The 24,302-nt window shown below is 30.3% G+C and overlaps 1 protein-coding gene across 1 annotated transcript in view; it reads left to right on the top strand.

The window, feature by feature from the left end:
- Window positions 1–22,882, top strand: part of LOC142328844 (uncharacterized) — a 50,055-nt gene extending 27,173 nt beyond the window's left edge. The window contains exons 7-10 of the mRNA XM_075372937.1: window positions 4,761–4,905; window positions 14,495–14,609; window positions 16,020–16,190; window positions 21,419–22,882. Of these exons, the coding sequence (XP_075229052.1) occupies window positions 4,761–4,905; window positions 14,495–14,609; window positions 16,020–16,175 (416 nt within the window). The 3' untranslated portion in view covers window positions 16,176–16,190; window positions 21,419–22,882. The remainder of the gene's footprint in view (window positions 1–4,760; window positions 4,906–14,494; window positions 14,610–16,019; window positions 16,191–21,418) is intronic.
- Window positions 22,883–24,302: the final 1,420 nt, after the last annotated feature.

Here is a 24,302-nt window from a genome sequence, read left to right as displayed (position 1 = left end):
CAGAAATAGAATGACTTAAGTTTATTTTTTTGAGTCAATCAAAAAATAGATTGAGTTATTTTTGGGGATTAAAGAGACACCAAAGAAAAGGGATTTAGATAGAAGAGGTGAAACAAAAAACAACCAATACCTTGAAAGGCATAACAATTGAAGAGTTCAGTAATTGTTTTGAACTTTGGAAAAAATGTTTAGACAACATTATTGGATATAATACCAATACTATATAATTGGATATAATGGAGAGTACTTTGAAGGTGATTGAATTTTCAAAATGTAAAAATAATTCTCGATATTCTAATACAATATTATATATCATGCGTGTTTTCATTATTATATATAATCTCATTTTAACATGCGCACGTGTGCATTAAATTGAGAAAAAAATTATATTAATTATAATATATATATTTATTATGTTATATATATAATAACTTTAATATAGTTATATAATAACTAGAAACTTCAATCACTCACCCCTTAACCTCTTTTCAACCCTTCTTTATCATGGATTCTCATGAAAGGTAACCTCTTATTCTGTTTATTTACCCTTATCATGTCTTCTGTCAAAATAAAATCATGAAAATTTGTAAATTGCACTGCTGAATCAATATCTAATAAATAGATCAAATCTTAATGCTTATAGCCTCTGATAGGGAAGTCTAAATAAAAATCATCTCTTCATTGCTCTTTCTGTTTTCTCTTGAAGGCCTAGAGAATAGAGGGATCGAACCATAAATTGATGTAACGCATCAAACTGGATACCATTTATTTACCAAACTGGTAGATAGCCTGGACTTAGTATATAAAAAGTAGGATAAATCTGTTTGTCTGTAATTTTATTATCATAACTATTTTTCAGATTTGAGATGTAAGTTTGAAATATAATGCAGTACACAAAGGTAATAAATAGTATGTTGCTTTTCATTATTTTACCAAGAAGTAGTTTTCTTTCAGTTCCTTCTTACTTTGATTAATTTATACATCTAGAAAGTTTTATTTTTCCTTTGCCTTTTTGTAACTTACATTCTGCAATACTGATAAACAATAAAGAAGAAACTAGTGCAACCAAGATAACTAATCTTAAGAAACATGGTCATTTTAACATCTAACAAAATGAAATATAGATTTTCTAATCAAGATTATCAATGGGGGCTGTTGTGCATTTTTGCGTGTGTAATTTTTGGAAGTGTACAGATGAATTTTTTAACAAATGCAAACCAATTTTTTCTGACAGATTTGTTATGAAATTTTTGTTATCACATGATAACAGTTTAATTTTGTCTTTGTTTGATTGCAAGTTTAATATGTAATTTTTTATATTAAAACACTTAACTTTTATAATATTATATAATTTTTTAGTGTCACAGTAGATATTGTCCTAAAAAATGAGTACAATAAATGATGCTAAAAAAACCATGGTATTTATGCACATATATCTTAACCTGCAGGATTGTGCGGGTGATGGCTGATGTGAAATGTACAATATTAAATTTTTCTCCTTACAGTACAGTCACACTAGTTATTACTCTTATCTATTTGTTGGTCATCAAAACAATCTATTCTTGGGCTTACTCAAGAAGAACTTTCATTATTTTCTACAGTAGCAACTACTTTAGCAAATTCTTTCCACTCGGTGTCTCTCACTTCATCATATAGTAACGAATTTCAGAGGTACAAGATACAGATGGAAGTATTATCATTGAATGTTGGTGATTTGGTCAGTGAATTATATGCTTATTTGCATTCAACAAGTTGTCACGCACACTTAAAAACACATCCCCTGGACCTGACAACATTTGCCTCGGTATGCTGTCGCACCTTCCTCATTCGGTGTTGCAACACCTATTGAGCATTTATAATGATTTATTCTCAGCACACAAGTCTTCTCACCCATCTGGTCAGAAGCCATTTTCGTACTAGTACTTAAACCTGGTAACGACAAAGCTAGCCCCTCAAGCTACTGCCCTATCTCCTTGACAAGCATCTTATGCAAAGTAATGGGAAGATGGTGAACCACAGACTTATGTGGTACTTGGAGAGACATGGCATTTTATCTCTAGAATAGTGTGGTTTCCGACAAAGATAATCTTCTATTGACCATTTAGTGTGACTGGAAACAGCTATTAAGAATGCTTTCCTACTATTCATTCAGTACCTTGTTGCTATCTTCTTTGATATCAGGAAGTCGTAACATGGCCTGGTGACGTGGTATCCTAAACACTCTCAAAGAATGGGTAGTCAAGGGCAATGTACTTGCTTTTATTAGGTGTTTCGTAAATGGCTGAACTCTTTGTGTTTGTACTGGAGATCCTCTCTGAGGTAGCGTCAACTTGGAGAATGGAGTTCCTCAAGGAACTGTATTAAGTGGCACCTTATTTTCTATAACCATCAACATTATTCCTAAATGTGTGCAGGCGCCTGTTTTGTTTTCTTTATTTGTTGATGATTTTGCTGTATATACTGCATCCCGTTCAACAGCCACAGTGGAGAAACTACTACAGATTACTGTATCTCACCTTGAAGCTTGTCCAAGGTTACAAGGCTTTACTTTTTACCTGAAAAAACAAAATATGTAATCTTTTCTCGCCTGCAGGACCCCTTTATTCAGCAAGTCTTTTTCAGTGGAGAGCTAATTGCTATCTCTCCTGATGTCAGATTTTTAGGTTTATTTTTTTGTAGCTGCCTTATGTGGTCAAATACATCAAAGAATTAAAAATGAGATGTTCGAAACCTTTATATACGCTGCTAGTCCTTAGCAGTACCAATTGAGGTTCTGATTGGTCATGTATGTTGTATTTTTACTATTCCTTAGTTCGTTCCCGTTTGGATTATGGTTGTGTCGTCTACTCTTCAGCGCTTAATACTGTGCTTAAAATGCTGGATGTTGTACATCATGCTTTCCTTCAGCTTGCTACAGGTGCCTTAGTTCAAGCCCTGTCGTAAGCATCCTTGTTTTCCAGTCCTTGGAAATCCTTATTTTCGAATATGAGGACCATCTATGTTATATTGCACCTGTAGGTATTCGTACCCGACGTTTACTGCTCCTGAATGTTGACACACTTTCTATCGTTATCATTAACCCTAAATACTGTCATATTCGTATTTGTAGCAACTCGTATAGTGCTCTCCAAGCCTTAGAAAATTTTATTCCAGATATCCTGTCGTTACCAAAATTTACAATGCAATCTGCGAGTTGAACCATCGCAACGCACAAGTGAGTTTCTGCAGGATCCCTAGCCACGTGGGAATTTTGGATAATGAACGTGCAGATCTTGCTGCTAAAGACACATGTAGTCGACCATCCTTCACTACCTCTGTTACTGCATCTGACGTAACTAGTGGTCCTGTGTCTATTGCGGATAGGACATATGAGAGCTACTCACAGGTATCTAATGCCAGCAGCAAACACACCAGTATGCACTTGATGCGACTGCCACTTGACTGTGTGCCGCATCCTTGTGGATTGCGTGCGTTATGCGGCCTTATGTTGCAAATTTAAATTGCCCAAGAACATTCGTTGAATGCTGGGCAATGACAAAGAAGTTTTGGGTGTTTTATATTTCCTCAAAGTGTTGGTATTTTAGATACTTTTTAATAGTATTGTTTTATTTTTATACTATTATGAATTTCATTTAAAAATTTTATTTATTCTGTTGTCCGTGTTTAATGTTTTAGTTAGTTTTATTTTGTTTTCGTATTTCATATTTTAATTTTGTTTTTAAATTTCTAGTGTATGTTTTTATTTTTGTTGTTGTTTTATTAGATTTTATTTTTGTTGAAAAGAAAAAAAAAATTTTTTTCAGCCTGATATGACTAGCACATCAGGCTAATATGCCCCATACTTACTCACAGTCTGAACAGCTCCAATCTTCCTGATGGCTAGGTCATACTTTACTTATCCTTGATCTCTTTTTACCCCTTTATTAGTTGTGTGAATATATAGGTCTGACTTTGCAATTTTTTCCATGGATAGGATGTCTGGATCTAAACAGCCAGTGCTGTTAGTATTTCATCAGATATCTTTGATATCTGATGAAAATATCTGTGATATCTGGGACTATTGACTCTATTTCATATCCTTTGGCTATGCAAGCTAATGACTGAAGTGCCTGTTAGGTTAAGTCTCCTAATTGCCTCGAATAATTAATTATCTTACCACCACTCATCAGTGTCATATGAACTGTTGATATAGATTTCTTGATTTGCAAGTAGTATTCGTATAACTTTTCATCTAATGCTACACACTTTGGCCACAGTGCATGTTCTTTTGCTTCCATCCTTACAACAGATGTCCTCCACAATGTTACCTTTCCATCAGTGTTTCTCGAGCATTACTTCAATCTCTGTTAACGTATTTAAAAGGATTATAATTTATTTTAAACACAAATTACATTGGTGTAATAAATTAAAAATATTGACCTTTATTTGTGTCTTATATTTCCATCATTCTTTTGTTTGTTGATAAAATTTTATTTTATAATTTCGTTCAACATAATTGTACAGGAAATCTTATGAAAAATTGTTAAACTAGGTTCTACATTTTCCTAACAGGTTTATCACGAGGCTGCTGTGTAACTTAATCTTATTATAAATTCATAAACACTTTACTCATTATGTGTGAGGAAAAATGTAAAAGCTATCTTCATATCGTACATTAAGTTTTTGTAAGTCTGTTAATTACTAAGTAATTGATTTAAAAGTGGTTTAGAGAGATAATGTAAAACATATGTTTGAAATCGTTTTCTACCTCTGTTTTATAGTGGCTGGCCACTTTGCTGATACTCTTATCAGCAGACGTTGGAGTGTACTTTCAGTCAGAAGGCTAATGACTAGTATCGGACTTTTGGGACCCGGTATCTTTTTGCTAGCATTTTGTGCTGTTGACAATTTACTTGCAGCGGTTGTGTAAGTCTCACTTTCACCTTCATTTGTAGTTTTCTTTCTTTTTTTGTGATAAGTTATGAAATTTAATTAAACATATGAACATAACAATATAAATAATAGAAAAGGAGTCTAAATGTATAGTTAATAGCTAAATAAAAAATTACATTAAATTATATTGTGTATTTGATCTTGCTATCAAAATCATTTTGATCTTATAATGTGCAAATGGTTTTAAATGTTAAGAAATTTGAAATTTTTTTATATTAGTGAAACAACTATTAGGACTGGATTTTACAGTAATCGAAAGGAACGTAGAAAAAGAAAATATATACGATTTTTGAAACAGAAATACGTTATAAATGCAGCACCGTGGAATGATAATGTTAAAGTGGGAAAAATATCAGTAATTGTTAAAGAAATGAGGAAGTATAGCATTAATGTAATGGCATTGCAGGTGCTTAGGTGGTAAGGAAGTGGTAGAATAGACAAGAAAGATTATAGTAATGATAAGGGAAGATCTGGCCTACATGGAACCGTTTTTATGATAAATGTTGGGTAAAGTTAACAAAAAACACAGCTCGTATTTGCCAAAAGAAATTGGACTTTAATGACAAAGAAAACAACTGAACTTATGTTAAATCATAACCTTAAAAACTAAAAAGAAATTATGAAAATAACATAATTTAATGATACATAAGAATATCAACTGAAATCAGCATATCAGTGATAATAATATTAAATGAGATTTACAAAAAATATACTTAGAAAAACAAAACATCAATAAACATAGTATGACTGGAAAACTATTACATTACTGACATATGCTGTAGTATTGAAAAATTAGCAATGAACAGATGTCATTAACTTAGAAAATTAAATTACAGTAAATCTTAATTGGCAATGGCCTTTCCTGATTTATGAATAACAAACTTAGCATTAAATAATTCAAACATGTAATTCTAGTTTAATGTAGAAAAAAGGCCACAATAATATTATAGTACCAAAAGAGTTAATTAAAATAATCAAATTGAAATAAGTAGTAATATAATAGAGTTCAATATTAGTAAACAAGCTTTCTTGAAAATATAATATTACAAAGTCCCAGAACATAACTGCACATCAGGAGTAATTTGCTTTGGGTTAATTTAAGAGAAGTAATATGAGTTCGGTTCATGAGTAGATAATAATTAATCACTGCGATTAACAAATTATATTAGACTGAATGATAGAGTCAAGTACAATAAAACAAATTGTAATATGTTATGTTATGTTAATGGTAATAAAAAGTTGCACATGAAATAATAACATAACCTTATCTAGTCACCTGTCGTGACTGTACTTAAGTGAATAAATGGTTTTTTAAACCAAACTTGAGATTGAAATGCGTAATGTATGATGAACTGAATGTTCCACAAATATTAATGATAAAATAACTGTTTAACGTAATAAATAATGAAAATTGAACTTGCCTGTATCACACAAATATTAGCAAGAAATGAACACGTGAAGAAAGGTAAATAAATACATACAGTAATTCCTGGGTGTAGTCTGCACTGGAGTATCAGGAATGCAGGGGGTGAAACGTGGTTTAGAGGTAGAATAATACGTAGCATCTCAGATACGTAGCGACAAGTTTGGAGAGATTCTGCATCGATAAAAATTGCAGTAAGAAGCTGGAGAAGATTCGGCGTCGATAGAATTAGCAGTTTGTAGTAATTGAAGCACTTTCAACATAGACGTAATATAGTGAATTTGAAGAATAACTGAACAAAGAAACGAGGCTGTACGAACATAGAAAACTGTGAAATCACGAAAAACTTGACGAGTAGAATTAGAAAATATTTTTGACAGAGAAATACTGCAACGTTTATGAAGACAAAGAAAGTATTAACATTAAGCAAGAGAAAGAACGGCACGCTGGTCCCCGCCCGGGGACCAGCCTATTCATCCAAACAACATGAAATACTGAACTGGAATGAACAAAGCTGGCGTAGTGAGAAGAGGGGGAAAAAGAAGGCAATGGACAGAGGAGTGTGTGTGTGTGTTGACAACATGAGCGAGTGTGCTGGTATTGGTAAGACAAAGAAATTAGCAGAGACGGGAAGTTTGGGTAAGAAAGAACATATCGAAAATTAATATTATATGCAAACAGACCATTAAAAGAGTTACGTAAGACAGATAAAAATTGTTAAATACGAACGAGCAGAGGAAATGACGTAGTCGCAGACAAAGAAATGTATATTTCTAGGAACTTGACAATATTGAAATTGGTTGAGAATAAAAAAACACTAAGCCTAATATATACATTAAGATTAAACAGCAATGAAATAATGCGTGATAGAAATAAGCTAACACCAATACAATGATGCAATAGTCAGACAAGCTGGAGCCTGAGAGAAATTGATTTCGAAAATAAATCCAAATAACCTATTTAAAAATACACATGGATAAGCCTTACAAAAATGCAAAATAAATTACCAAGCCTGTAAACTACAAGACTCGACCATAACCTTGAATTCATCAGAAATATCGCAACTTTACGCAATTGGCGTAAACAATAAATGCTAAAGTAAGGAAGAGTCTCTTGGCCTTTGAACCTGTGTTAGAACATATTTGTAGAATAAGGTTAACGGGAAGATTTAGTAATATATCTATGATTTCTGTATATGTGCCTACTGAGGAAGATGCAGATGAAGTTAAAAGTGAATTGTACGAATGTCTTGCCAGGGAATGTGAAAAGATATCAAAATGCGATATGCATGTTATGTTGGAAGTTTTAATGCAAAAGTGGGAAAGGAGCAATTTCTATGTGGTTTACTGGAAATCATCATTAGTCTCATCATGCAATGATGAGACTAATGTAAGTGGAAGGATGTTGGCTGAATTTGCAGATGAGCAGTCTATTAATTGGTAGCACTCTTTTTGTACACAAGAAAATACATTTGGGTACTTGGAAAATACCGATCTCCGATAGCCAATCTCCATGGCAGAGTGGTGGCGTCTCAGCCTTTCATCCGGAGGTCCCAGGTTCAAATCCTGGTCAGGCATGACATTTTTCATGTGCTATATAATTCCATTTCCGTATCCCATGCACAAACTTCAAGGTTATGTAGTAATATCACAAGCAGAAAAAAATTGATCATGTGCTAGTGTCAAAAAGGCTTACCAGCTCAGTGGAGGATGTCAAGGCAGCTAGAGGTCTGAACTTTGACTGACCACTATGGTAAGAGTTACTATTTTAAAAAAGATAGCCTTGGCAGATAGAGGTCATAAACAGGAAAAGCCAAAGTGAAATGTAGAAGGATTTAAGAATGAAGCAAAGAGGAAGGAGTTTCAAAGAGGGTTGGAGGACTGGTTAGAGACTGCTGTGGAGGCAGAGGAAGAAGTAGAGATGGGTGTAGAGAGAGTGTGGAACGTCATGAAGAAGACAATGATAGATGCAACAAAAGACACCATTGGAGAGACACAAAAGGGTAAAAATGCAGAATGGTTTGATGATGAATGCAGGAACGTGATTGCGCCAAAGAATCAGTGGATGTTAACAGTGATATAAAGGGAAACAAGATGGAATGTTGAAGCTTATAAGAAAAGTAGAAGAATAGTTAATAAATTATTGAGAAAGAAAAACTGAGAGTACATGAAAGATAAATTGGAAAATGTAGAAGAGTTTAACAGGACTAATGAGGTTAAAAAATTCTACCATGCAGTAAAAAATTAGAATAAGCCTTTCAAGCTGGAGTTGTTATATGTTAAGACAAAGAAGAAATCCCCTAAGGGGGGGAAGAGAAAGTAATGGAATGATGGGCAGAATACTTTCAAGAGCTTTCTCGGATTAATGCCACTGGAGTTGAAGTGTGTATGCCAATGTATGAAATGGCAGATGTAGAGATTAATAGATCCACTCTTATAGAGTTTAAAAAATGATGTAAGTAGTCTAAAAAATGGCAAAGCAGGAGGGGAAGATTTAATAATTTCAGAGATGTGGAAAGCTTTTTGAGTGGCTTCGTAGATTGATTTTGTTGAACTGGGATAAGGAAGGAAATGTCAAAAGACTGGAAAAAAAGGCTTGGTATGTCCTATGAATAAGGAAGGTGATAAGGAGGATTGTGCCAAATACAAGGGAATTGCCCTGTTATGTTAGATCTCACGTATGAAGTGTTCTCAGGTAGACTTACCTTCAGATTATTATTTTTTGTGGAAAAGATTATAGAAGAGTATCAGCATGGCTTTTGAAAAAGGAGAGGAACTGTATATCAGATTTTTGTAATGTGACAGACCATGGAAAAATGTTATGAATATGGTGTTGATATACTTGTTGCTGTTTGTAGATTTTATGCAAACATTAGACAGTATAAATAAAAAAGTATTGGATAGTGTGAAGAGCTATGAAATACCATGTAAACTTATATGGATTTTTAAGATCTAAATTAATATCTTTCAACACCAGAATGAAAGTATATAAACTTTATTAAGGCCAGTGTTAACATTTTTGTGAATCGTGTACTATAAGCAGACTCCAAGCTTTAAAGGTTTTTGAGAGAAAGGTAATCAGAAGAATATATTGACCTATCAATAAAGGAGGAGTGTGGAGAATTAGATATAACAATGAAATAGAATAGATACGAAAATCAAAACATTGTTGTTTGTTAAGTCCAGAGAATTGGTTGGTTGGGATATGTGGAGAGAATGCCAAGTAAGACTTGCAAGGCAGACATTGCATGATGTGTTGTACAATACAAGAAGGTGAAGACCAAGGCAGTATTGGCTGCATAAGGTACTGATGGACTTGAAGTCAGTGGGAGTGGAGGAATGGAGAGTGATGATTCAGAGAAGGGAGGATTGGAGGGAAATTTTTAAAGAAGCCAAGGTCCACATCAGACTGTAGCACTAGGATAAGTAATTAAGTAAGATGCAACTGTTATTCAGCCATGGAAAAATCACTGATGATTGTGATGATGACTGTTAAGATTTTTTACAATGAAATGGATACTCCATTGTAGCACTGATTGTATCTATACTTCATTATATCTATAGCAGTGATTCTCAACCTTTTTAGCTCCACGACCCTGAAAAAGTAAAAAAAAAAATACATAATGAATATTTCACAACATCCCAACCCCAATTCAATGAAATCTAGTTAAAACGATTTAGCAGAACTGCAACTCAATGAGTTTGGAGGAGACAATGTTCACTATTATTGTTGTCGGTGCAAAATGTATGGCTTCGCATCTCAGTTAAGATTGTTTTATCACTCTGTTGGATGAGGAATTTACCTCTCGTTCCAGAATGTTGTCCGTGTGATGTGTGCGGTAATAACATTCACGTATACAATTATGTGTGTGAATTTATTAGAGGAGTGATTTTCAACTTTTTTAGCATGATGTGTACATGCTCCTTGTAATTTTGTCTGTTTACATAATACTCACTGTGGAGCATGCATATGATACGTTTAAATATGTCATGCTCTTATCAGTATAAAAGAAGCATTAGAATAAGTAATAAGAAGCATTATAATTATAATAATAATTGAGGTTTTGATTTTTTAGTGTGCAGTCAAGCAGTGTAACTGGTTTTTTTCAATTAGATTCTTATGCAAAATGGATAAATTTGTGAAAAAACGAAGTGAATTTACATCCAGTGAATCGATTGGTAAAAAGATAAGTTTATACAATGACAGTTATTTAAATTATGGTTTTATCTCATTGGATGGAAAGCCACAGTCATTGTTTGCTTTCAAGCCCTCTCTGGTGAAAGCATGAAGCCATCAAAATTAATTCAACACTTGGAAACTAAACATCCATATCATAAAAGTAAATCTTTGGAATTTTTTGAAAGAAAAATAATACTTTGAGAAATAAACAAGCTTCTATCTGTAAATCAATCCATACTGATAAAAGTACACTTGTAGCATATCTTATCTTGAGCATTAAGAGTAGCTAAGGTGTCCAAACTACATACAATCGCAGAAAACTTCATATTCCCTGCTACAATTGACATGGTCAGTGTTTGAATGGGCATGAAAGCAAAAAGATTGGAAAAAATTTTGCTTTCTAATGACACATAATTCAGCGAGTGAGTCAAAGTGGATTTTTTTGTATTAAATTTGATGAATTTACAGATATGTGTAAACATTTCTCAGCTCTTATATTTTGTGAGATATGAATGCGATACGAACAGATCATTCAAAGAAAATACATTGTTTTGCAGATCAATGCTTGATCATGCAATAGGACATATCTTTTTATGAAGCTATTGGTGCAGTGGTGATAACAGGACAGGACAGTGGATTTCTGAAAAAATTAAAAGATCGTCTTTTACCAAAGGTGGAGTGGATGCACTGCTTCCTTCACAGACATGCTCTTGCCTCAAAAAATTCATTGGATAATCTCAGATTCTTTGTGAAACTGTAAAAATTGCTTAATTTTATTAAAAGTCGGTTATTAAAAGTTTATTAAAAGTTGCTTAATTCTATTAAAGAAGCGGCTGTTTGCTAAACTATGCGATGAAATGGGTGAAAAGAAAAAATTTCTTCTTTTCTGTACAGAAGTCAGATGGTTATCGCAAGGGGAAAGTGTTAATCTGGTTATTGGAATTGCGAGATGAATTAATAATATTTTTGTAGGATAAACAAATGCCGTTCTCAATGTTTTTTTTTATAGAATAATGAGTATATGTTGCTCTTTGCTTACTTAGCTGAAGTATTTTTCCATTTAAATGACTTGAATGTGAATTTACAAGCATGTGATAAAACCATTTTATTAATGATAGGCTAAGTTCATGCTTACATTAAGAAGCTTGATATCTGTATTATTCATCTGCAAAGCGAAAATTTTGATATGTTTCTGCTCACTTCCGATTATTGAGAAAAATTTGGAGGAAGAAGGTACTATTATTCATAACAGTTTGGATAGCATGAAGATGCATTTGCGTGAGCTAAAAATTCAGTAGGCGGAGTATTTCCTAGAAAAGAAAAATTATTTCTCAAAGAAATGGGTACTGAATCTATTTTTTGAAAATGTTACAGCTACTAAATTACCAGTTGAGATTTGCAATCAGCTTATTATGAAATGTCTGGCGTGGCGTAAAATGTTACAACTACAATTCACATCTTAAGATTTAGGTACATTTTTATTTGCTCATCGAAGTGAATATGGAAATTTAGTCACAGAAGCATTAAAAGTTTTAATCCTTTTCTTACCTCTGTGAAAAGGTTTTTTGTTTATGGTTGTGCAAAAATAAATATAGGAATTGTCTTTTAACGCTTGAAAACAGTTTGCTTTTGTGTGTTTCTAACATAGATCTAAGTATGGAGACTTTTAAATGAAAACAAATGCAACCATCTCATTATTAATTTATTTTCTTTACATGTGTACTTATAAATGTAAGTAAAATTTTTGTAATAAATGATTTTTTCTCATAAAATGATTAATGCATTGTTTACATGTAAAGTTGTAGGGTAATTTCACAACTCTCCTTTCATATCACCGTGATCCCCGTTTCATAACACCGTGACCCCCCCCCCCCTTCATAACACTGTCACCCCGAGGTTGAGAAACTTTAATATATAGTAATCATATCTAGTAGAAAGGTTGATTATGAATGACAGAAGTTTTTAAAAAATGTATTGGTATTTTTTAAAATATCAGAAACAGGAATTCTATATAAAAATTATTAAGCATGACAAGTTTCAATGTTTGTATAAAATCTTGTGCATATACAAATATTTAAACATAATCAACATTTTTTTTAGAAAGTTACATATTAAAAGCACTGGGAAGAAATTTCATTTAAATTTCAAAGTTCTGATGTATCATTTCTACAGTTCTATAATTATAATAAATCTATGGTTTTTGATATCATCAGTTTTAGGATATTATTTATTTAGAGTTTAATCTATCTCTTTTCCGTTTAATCTATCTTTTTTTCATTGTAAAATTATTGCAGTAAAACAAGGATAATTTAAAGTTTTGATTAGAAAAAAAAATCATTTCTTATCGTAAAAGTATAAGTAATCAGTAATAGAATATTTTTTTCAGAATCATTTATAGAAGATCAAACTTTTTTTATCTCAGCGTGAGAAAATATTTGTTATTTTTACTTTTCCTTTATAAACAGATCCAGATAACATGACATACACTGCTTCTTTAAAACAATCTAACCACCCAGTATCCAGTTTGGAATTACTTTTCCTAATTATGCAGCAAATTCCTCCTCAACTTATCCTAATTAAAAGCTTGCTCAATTGGGCGTCTTCTCATATTCTTATATCAACAATTCTATTAACATGACCTATTAAATTTCTTGATTTTCAGTCCTTTTACTTTTCTTCTTTTACTATCTGTTACTGAATCAGTTATCAAGTTGGTATAATAAGATATTACATAATAGAAAATAAGATATTGTATCATTTAATTTAATTTCTGCTTAGATAATTGAAATAATTAATATTCATTTAAAGATAAAGCTCATTGAGAATTAAAATTCAACAAAAGAATTGGTTATTTAGGAAACATAACTTAAAAATGTGGTGTCATTAAGTAAGGTAACTTGTAATATGTCGTAGAAGTGTATATCTTGTTATACTAAAAACATATAATTTAGAAAAGTTTTGTTGTTTTTAATCCTTTATATGTAAAAATATATGTTACTAAACATGTCATTTTGCACATTTTCAATAACCTTTCAAATATTAAAAAGTATGTAAAAATTAAGAAGAGGTGTGTATATAAGCAATTGACTTTATTGGTTTCAGAGACTATTAGATTGGATTTTGTTAAGATGAAGTTTAAGAGTATGGAGTATCTAATAATAATTCTTGGCTTCAGAAATTCTTGGCATTAAAAATGGTATCACAACCATTATGTTGTTATTTTACTGAATTTTTTATAAATTTCCTTAACATTTTTTTACCAGCATTATTTAATAAATACTGTTGATTGTGCCATTGCAAATTAAATGTGATTTATTTAATAAAAGCATTTGCATTACTAGTGTTTTTATTAAACAAAAGCACAAAGAAATTTTTTATGTATTCTTGTCAGGTTATGAAATGTATAAAAATGACTCAAACAAATAAAAAAAATCTATTAAAATGCAACATTTTGCAATGTTGCAATACTACATAAATTAAAGAAAAACATTCATCAACTTATTTTTTGTTGATCAAAGATCAGTATGTTGCTTTGAACTTTTCAAGAATTTGAACCATTCCTTTATGATATAGAACCATGTCAACTAGAAAATTTAATATAAATTTTCTCTGCACTTAAACAGTAATTTACTCTCAAGTATTCACAGTAAAGAACTAATACTGCTCCATTGCTTATGGGCATTGAAGTAAGAAACTATTGTAGTTAGTTAGCTGTTGAATGTGATATAATAACTTCTGTGTTATAATGTTAGCTTTATCTACTATTCCATTGAATTTTATAACATACTTATTTCAGTTTTTTGTTAAAAAAAAGAAGTGATTATTATACAATTAATTATAAGAAATTTACTTGCATCTTTTTCCAAAAGTCAGAAATTATAATCTAAGTTAATACAGAAAAATGCTCTTCTTAAAGTATCAAAAATTACTATTAATATACTGTTATTACTTTTTAAATAGGTTTGTTTCAATTTCAATGGGATTATGCGCATGTAACTCAGCTGGACATCTGAGTAATCATGCTGATATTGCACCAAATCATGCTGGAGTGACTTTTGCCATATCAAATACACTTGTAAGTAATTTCAGTTGATTATTTTTTATAGACTTTTTGAAGGAAAGTATGGTAGGTATTACTTTCGATAGTTGCACAGTGGAATTGGGGGTTGAAAATTAATTTTCTTTATATGTTGAGGTATGAGGTGTATGGAAATACCATTCACTTAAAATGTTATTTCCTTATAGACAGGTAATTACAATTACACAATTGCAAATGTTTATTACAATAGCATTTAGCTCTTCTTTCTGCTCCCTCTGTGAAATTAAACTGTTCTAAAATTCTGAATAAAAGTATCTCAGACCTCTATCTCATTTGGTTTCTAATAAAAACTGGATAAAACACAAAAAGGTTGTCAGAAAATATATTTTTTTAGGTTTGGAATAAAATAGCTTTGTTAATTTACCAGTTAGCAAATAAAAATTTATGATTAATTTTGTAAAGAATTTAATTCTTAGAGGATTGATGTAAATGTCTATTAATTCAACACAAACTTGAGAAGCTCAACTTTAATTAAAAAACAAAACACATGAATTGGATCGGAAAAATGATAAGACTTTAAACAGATTTAAAATTTACATACAATTGGTAAAAGTTATAAAAAAATAAAATTTGAAAGACATTCTTCTAAAATCTATTAATTTTTTTTATTTTTTCGTAAAAAAAGCTGTTGGTAATAACAGCTGATCAACAATTAAGTTTAGTGTCTAGCATTTGAATATTCATTTGAGCTAAGTTGGCCAACAGTACAGTATGGTAATGGTGGCCCCCAGAGCTCCACAGCGTTGGCTCAGCATTTGTCGTCTTCCACCAATGCAACTGAGGTGGTTTTCCCTGAGTGGTGCTTTTCTAGCACCATCTTCATCACTACTTCTGGCATTATCAGTCTTCATGCTGGGCTGGCCAGGTCTGCTGCTATGGCAAGAATTTGGTCCGAGGCGATCCCAAGGTGCTTGAAGCCCAGCATGTCCAATTACAGCTACCCTTCTGCTACAATTTTTGGTACACAAAATAGATTCTGCAGTATATGAAAACTGCCAAACCTCCCAAGATTCAAATCTTGGGAGGCTTGGAATAACTAAATAGATACAAAAAACTCAACAGATGAAAAACAAAGATGCTGCCCACCCATTCCAATATAGAGGTTGGCAGAAATTCATATTTATTAAGTTTATAATTCATAAAAATTTATAACACTTAACTTGTCTTATACAGTGTAAGATCTTTTCTTATGAAACTATACAACTTCAGAGAATTTTGGTTATTTGATGTATCCATGCTGGCAGAAAGACTGATTATAAAGGCATCTTTCTCATACAGCTACACCGGTAATACATAAAATATTTTTGTAAAAAAAATCTGACCTTTTTTATGTAATTCATTGTTAACAACCATTAGAAAATTATTTGTTTTTTTATTTTTGTGCAGGCAACAGTTCCCGGTATACTTTGTGGTCCCTTAACAGCAGAGCTTGTAACAGCATCTCATGGACGTTGGTTTCCAGTTTTTGTTTTAGCAGCTGGAGTTAATTTTCCCGCTGCTGTCATTTATTACAGCCAAAGTTCTGCATCACAGGTCCTTTGACAGTGTTAGTCATTGGTAAGTTTTTATATTTGTCAGTCAATAAAAAAAATAGTATATATTTTATGGTTTTTACACGTCTTAACTGTTTTTATCATTATATTTTTTTTCTGTTAGTTCATGCTTACAAAATTAAAAATCTATCATTGTAAACATAGTAAATTGATATAGAGTTAACAAGATATCTGCTACTAGATATATATCTAGAAAAACAAGTACAAGAGCAAAAAAATCAAAATTAATAAAAATTGTAAAATTAATTTATAATCTTCATAAATTATGCAAGAAAATGAGAAAAGAAAATATTCATAATTCCTATAAAATGAGGACAGAAGTAATCATATTGTTTCCTTTAAACCTGGGGCTTAACTTTTCTTACTTTAACAGTATGTATGTATGTTTTATATATATATATATATCAAATTTAGTTAACTATTTATCTGACATTTATCTGTAAATGTCAATTCACTTTGTTGTTATGTATGGCCCAACACACATTCCTTCATATTACTTATGGCTTCAGATGTTACTATAAACTTATGAGGTATTTAATCTTCTCTATTCTGCTGTTGTACATTATTATTATTATTAATAATAATATGAGAGGTTCCTTTGTACAAAGAATAAATTCAGACAAGATAGACCTTGAAATTAGGCATTTGCATTTTACATTAGAAGAAGTTTAGAATTGTGATTATTGAAAATTATCACTCATTACTCATTCATCACTCTTAATATTACTCATTAGTGTTATTAATCAATCATTCCTAAGTAGTAGTAATTGCTAAGTAGTAGTAATAATACTACTACTTAATAACTAATAAATAACTACTCTTACTACTAATAAATAACTGTTCTTAGCATGAAAATAATTACTACAATTTTATTCTGTGAAATCACATGGAAAATATAATGGAATTCTGAATTTGAAAAATATTAAAGTTCCATTTAACATTCATTATTTTTAGACATTAGGAAGTAATTGAGAATTAGACAGATTGAGTTTTATAGGGCTTTCCTCAAAACGTGTGAAATCCTAGTTTGTCAGGTAATGATATGAATGTTTCTGTTTATAAACCACCTTCAGGAGTAACGTTTCTTCATTAAGTATGCAGTATGTTTTGTACTGCTATGCTGCTGGTGTGTTCCGATACATAGAATTTTAGTTTCATAAAAACTGAAAATATTGCTGTTCTTAAGAAAAAATCAGTTTATACTTTTACACTTGTTTTAATGTAAGAAATTGTATTTGCTAACCATTTTTATGTTAAGGGAAAAGACAGGAATTTTAAAAGATTTTTGAAATTTGAAAACCCCTAAAAAATAGCAGAATTTTTTGGAACTAGTATTGAAAAGTGTATAACTTATTCTTACTTAAATTTTAATGTTTATTTATTAATCACAAAATACAACAGTCATTACTATTCTAATAATAATAGTAATTAATAATAACAACAAAATTGTGATCAACAATAATAAATAAATATATTTTGCCTAACTACCATATGGTAGTCAGTTATATTTAGTGTTTATTTACCTTCTGACCATAGAGCATTTTTTAAAGTTTCTTTTATTTAGATTTATTAATCACTTACTCTAAGTTAAAGAATTTAATTTACTATTATATTTTGCCGCTTTATTTAAATTAATTTTTAATATGTAATTCATATTTTTAGTGTTTATCTCAGCATTGATGACTTAAATATTCTCAAGGATAGATTCAAACAAAAAAAAAATCAAAATTAATAAAAATTGTAAAATTAATTTATAATCTTCATAAATTATGCAAGAAAATGCAGAAAAGAAAATATTCATAATTCCTATAAAATGAGGACAGAAGTAAAATATTGTTTCCTTTAAACCTGGGGTTTAACTTTTCTTACTTTAACAGTATTGGCATAAATATTGCTGATGTCAGTTCTGCAGATAATTTTGGGGTCAACGAACTTTAATTACATGATGGGAATATGGTCATTGTATAACCTAGGTAGGATTTCAAATAGTCATTGGTTTGGAACAATGCACAATGCATGATGACAGGAACAATGCACAATGCATGACATGAAGTGTATGTGAAAATGAAAGACAGTACCTTCTCAATAATATATGCAATATATGCTTCTGTAGTTGCATCGCAGGCATTAAGAAAATATTCAGCTATTTGTCATACTAGACAGAGTGAGTACATGTGATAAAATGAAACAGCCTCAGTGATCTGTTCTTCTAAATGTTTCAAATTTCTTATTGAATAGAAGGAAGTTTACATTTTGCTAGTAGAGAATGGAATTCCTCTGCATACACACCCTTCTTTTATATTCAGGAAATAGTTTCCCATTAAATTTCTTTCAGCAAAAAAGAAGGAACCTTTAACTTTCTGTTAATTTATTACAAGAAGAACCACAGATCTCTGCAAAAGTACCCAATGGAGATAACAAAACAGAAAAAGTTTTTAATTTTAATTGTAGAATACGGTCAATTTAACATATATGTTTGTAGAAACATGAATAACCAGTCATCAGCAGATATCATTTGCTGACATTATTAAAATTTTATAGAGATCTAATAGGATTAGGATATATATCCTCTATAAACAAACCCAGCTCCCATTACAAAATATATATTTAATATTTGTATAGAATTTTTATGTAGAATGTTATACTCATAATACTCATAAGGAAGTGAGTGATAAGGAAGTTGATAAGGAAGTGAGTGAGTATTTTTTTTTATTACTTTTACTTACTTTACTTTTTTATTATTCACATCCTTTCAGATCAAGATTCTCTCACTTTTATTTTGTTAATGTTGTGATTTGACTATTTTTTTTCTTTGTTAATTTTTCTTAATTAATCTCTACTGTACTAGTTTATGCATGGAAGTGTAGGGAATTAAATAATTTATTTAATCCTGAAGGAATTATAACATTAAGACATTAATTAAGACATTAATGACGAACACATTTTTTTATTTACTTATGTAGTGGCTATACTTATGGCTTTTATTTACTTTTTCCTAGTGGCTATAGGAAAAAGTTTTTTTATAGTTTGTGATTTTTCATAAAAATTATTTGGTAGTGCTGTTTTTGGTTGTTTCATCTCAAATGTTGTTCCACTTGCTGTTGTTACAACAATTAGTTTTTCTACATCATCGTTTATCTTAGGTTGAAGCTGAAAGTAGTTTTCTGTGTAATAGTTCTGTATAGAATTCATCATTGGCTGTAGAGATACATTTATGTCTTCAAAACGTCCATCTTCATTAATTGTCATTCTGTATTCATCTTCATTTACCAATATTTTTGAAATAGTATTTTGATTTCGTACGGCATTTTTTGAGTTTATTTTGAGTTTATTCGTTGTTTCAGTGGGTTGTATACTTTTATGGAGATTCGGTAAAACAGGTTTTTTAATAAGATCTGAAGTTGGAAGTTCTTCTAGATTTAAGTTGACAGTTTTTACTTTTAAATATTCTCGTTTTATTTCTTTGCCCGTGTTAGTAAATATTTTTCGTCTTTTTTGTGTGTGTCCATCTTGTGTCAAATTTTTGGTCGGTAAAGTTCTGGTATTTTCAGCCGATGTTGTCACTCTAACTTCTTCAGGTTTCTGAAACAAAAATATTCATTTATTTTTAATTAAAATTTAAAAAAAGTCTTGTTTACTTAAAGAAGTGAAACTTTAAAAATATGGTTCCACTATTTCAATTCTAACTATATTGTTAGAAAAAAAAACTATATTGTTAAAGTAATCAAAATAATACTTAGATGAAAAATTTATTTGAAATGTGGAATTTTTTAGGGTTGTATTATTCCCCAAAATAATAATGGGAGATGTCAGATCCGCCAAAAGATGTTTAATATTAAGATGTTAATAATAAATATTATTATTAATATATTATATACCCTACCACTGAAAAGTATCCATACCAGTATCTGGTTTCTTAGGTATAATTTCCTACCACTGTCTCACACAGCTCAACTTACCCTCAAGTTTCAGTTGCAAAGCAGGACTGATGTGACAGTATTGAGGAGTAGTTGGTAACATGTGTTTGGGTGAAGGATCAACATTGCACAGAGCATTATTGGCTCTATGTGATTGGGAGAAACATGCATTGCTTCCAGCAGTGTTAAAGACAGGGCTGCATAGTGGATAAAGAAACAGCAAAGACATGCTGATTTGATTGAGCAGTTTTCAAATAAATTTGTAAATGAATGGCCAAGCTTAATATACTGGTCAACAATGCACGATCAAAAATAAAAATATCATTAAAAGAACAAATATATTTTTATCAACTTTCGTTTGGATAGAGACATGCAACGGAATGTTTACAGGAATGTTTACAGACTACCATGCTTTACATCCATATTAGCATCCAAATAGGGGTCCTACACAAGAGTTTTGTTCTCTGATGAGTCAGGAATGTGATTTCATGGGCCAAGGGAACCTTTCATTTTGTGTGTGATTTATCATGACCATATGTCGATATGGGCCACATTTCATCTTAAAACTTGTTCTCAGAAAGGTGATTAATACTTCAACTGAAGAGTATTGTATAATGTGTTTGTTTTAAGATTTCTAAGCTGGTGGATCGCCCATGGTTCACATATGTCATGCTCAATTCCATTGGTGACCACAGAGCCCTGACGTTACCACATCTGGCAAATTATTAAGGAATAATTAAGGCTTTCATATCTCAGTGTCATTATTCAGCAAATGAAGATTGCTTAATAGTGTGAATAAAACCTTTCACATTGTAATTACTAAATTGCCAAATCACAAATGAATATAGGGATGCATAGTTCTGTGCATTCAACATATGATTGTGGACACACAAACCATGTTATGCAGGTCCTCTGGATAAATAATTCTACCTGCATATTTATATAAATGCTGCTTGGGAGGTTTGAGGACTTCTCAGACATACTGTAATGATTACAGTAAGATATTAAGTACAAAAAAGAACTAAAAAGTAATTTATAATTCAGAAGGCATTGCTGACGTTGTTGAACATCAAATTAAATTAAATTAAATTGGTTTGGATAGTTCTAGACCAATTTGCTTTAACAGGATCTTATTGCCTACTGTAAATATTATTATTATTGTTTTATAAACATAAGAAAATACTGTGAAATTGATATTCTGAAATATCAAGCTCTTTCGATGATAATCTTTATGTTTACTTTAGTTATAGTTTAATTACCTTATATTCTCTCTTCCTATGAAATGATGTAATGCTTTGTCGTCCAACTGTTCTAGATGGCAGTGTCATGGTAAGGCTAGGTGGAAGTTTAAGAATTGGAAAACAGGTTCTTCGGATCCTGTGTGAAGCTTGGACTTCCTGTGCAATCCTCAAGAGTTCTCGTTTATCTGTTCTTGCCACTCTAGAACTATATTCATTTAAACATGAGGGGTTTTTATTTATTTATTTTTTTTTTAATTTGTGTTTTATCATAACATTATTTTGTTATTTCATAAAGCGTATATATACATGCATATAATGTGTAAATAGTGAAAAATGTTATTTATTATACTTTTTAACTATTTCATATTTAATATAAATGAAGTGATTTTTTTTTAAATCAGTTTTTTTTAAATCTTTCAATTACTAGATTTTTCAACCAAAATTTATAGTGAAATTTAGAGTGTCAGCGAACTGAAACTATTTGAACTGACCTAGTTTAGATTTTTAATAACATAGATTGCTGAATGGTCAGAAATACTGCAATATCTAAATTTTAGATAATTTTGTTTAAATGTTAAAACAATCAGATTTTTTAAAATTTGTATCAAAATGTACAACTACAGATAGTTTTAAAATTTATATCAAAATGTACAACTACAGATAGAAATGTAAAAAGAACATGTTAATGGTAATATTTGAATGACATATATGGAATGTTATTCCATAATTTTAAGGAATAACACCTAGATGCTTAATGGAAAAAGAAAAATTGATTTTTCTTGTAAGATGACTTCTGAAAGGTCTTCCCATCTGTGGCTACATTTTAATGTTTATTAGATTTTTATCACATTTATGCTAAATTCATTCTTCTCATTCATGTTTTGATGTTATTCTGTTGTTAATATACTTTGTGGTAGAAATGTTATACTAAAAATAAAGTAAAATATTTAAATAGTATAAATTAATCTTAACATCAGGAAAATTCTTATATTCTTTTAGTGTATTCAAGCACTTGACATTTGGATTGTTGACACTCTAACCTGTATACAATTATTAATGCATATTATGTAAAAAATATACAAAAAGATTTTATTGTTAAAAGTATTACAAGTTTTTCTTGATTTTTATTTTTTTATAAAAATCAAATTAATTCTTTTAATGCAGTTGTTTTAAGCTAGTGAAAGTTTTAGAACCAGCTATAACTCCATGTAAATACATTTGGATTAGTTATCCTTAAATTGCTAAAAATAGTGTGTTCATAATTAAATTCAATTAAATTTATTTTATTTTTGTTATTATTATTATTATTATTAAATTTTGTGGTTCTTCTACTTATTTGAAAAGTAATTTTGTGGTTCTTTTATTTACTTGAAAAAACTTTCCATCAAGTTGCAGTCAGTAACTTAAGCTGTTCAAACCTATTCAATATCATGTTGATGTTTGAAAAAAATATGTACAAAGAGGAGCGATCTGTTAAGATTACTGAATTACTGTAATGTTGTGGGATTAATCTGAATAAATGTGTTATTTTCCATTTATTGTGAAATAATTGGCACCTAATTTTTTTAAAATTAAAATTATTACGATGATTATAATTATAGATTAAAACTATCATTTAATCTGATAATGCAAAAACATAATCTTCTCTATCTACTTCAACATTTCACTGAAATGTAAAAGTTTCACGTGAAAATTTACCATTATTTCATGTTAACTGTGGATGTCATTCAAAAGCCATTTATCCATACTTCAGTAGTCTGAGTTTAATGTGGATCAGTTATATAGCCAGTATATGTAATTCTTAAAAAGAAAAAACAAATTGAATATAAGTATAATTCAATTTCCTCGTTTTTGGTCATTAAATTCCAGTGATTTTGGAAGTTATACGGAATATCAGAGTGGGTATCGCACGCTCTGAAATTGATTCATTTACTTCTCTGAAATTCCTCTGTGATAAAAAAGTTTACTCTAAATTTTGTTTCAATAGTACAATAAAAAAATAAAGTTAAATTTTTGGATAATATTACTATAAATTTAAAACTAGATCATTAAAGAAAATGAGTAATTTTGTGTGGACCAAGTGGAGCCGCCCATTTAGTTTGGATAATTGATCTCTTGTACATTTATTTTTTAACTGCATTATAATACAGATAACTCAGCAGTGTAGGTTTTGTAAATTCTAATAAAAATAAGTATTATAATTAGTTATAATAGATATTTACTTTTCATTATTCAACAAGTTGATCCCCATCTGCAATGTTTATGTAATTTTCCTTTACTAGCATTTGTAATATCTGGATGATAATTTTGTTTATTAACATCTTATAGGCAGGGGTTCTCAAAGTATAGGCTGTGATCCCATTTGGGGTTGCAGAAGTTTTTGGCAAACTAAAAATATCTTGGACACTTAGTGACAGAATTAATTCAAAATCAGTTTTCAACTTTTCCCATAAATGTTGTTTTCTTTAATGAATTATTTGTTGTAAATGGATTATAATAAATTATTATAGATGATAATAAATCAACAAAAACGAATAACAAAAGGTTAAAAATCCGCTCTTTTTAAGCAGATTTAATTTGATAAATTGAAATTAAATTATTTCTATTTAAGCAGATTTAATTTGATAAATTGAAATTAAATTATTTCTAATAATTCTAAGTATTATTTCATTTTTTTATTCTACACAGCTAATAACAAAAGTTTTTGAAGTGAAATATATTAATTAATTGCCAGGATGGTTTTTTGAGGGTTCATCTTTTAAAGGGTTCTTGAAAATATTTAGCCTGAAATTTTATATAAAGAACTCAACCTTTACATATTCAAAACGGTAAAAGATTTTTTTTTATTTTCTAAGGTGGGGTACGAGTAAAACAAAGTTAATTTTGAAAAGCCTAATAATGATGGTGGGGATGTCCAATCAGAGGTGTCATCCTTCTCCATGATAACACCACACACCA

The sequence above is a fragment of the Lycorma delicatula genome, chromosome 8, assembly GCF_047948215.1.
Source record: "Lycorma delicatula isolate Av1 chromosome 8, ASM4794821v1, whole genome shotgun sequence".
Lineage (NCBI taxonomy): Eukaryota > Metazoa > Arthropoda > Insecta > Hemiptera > Fulgoridae > Lycorma > Lycorma delicatula.
This window is presented reverse-complemented; position numbering and strand designations above follow the sequence as displayed.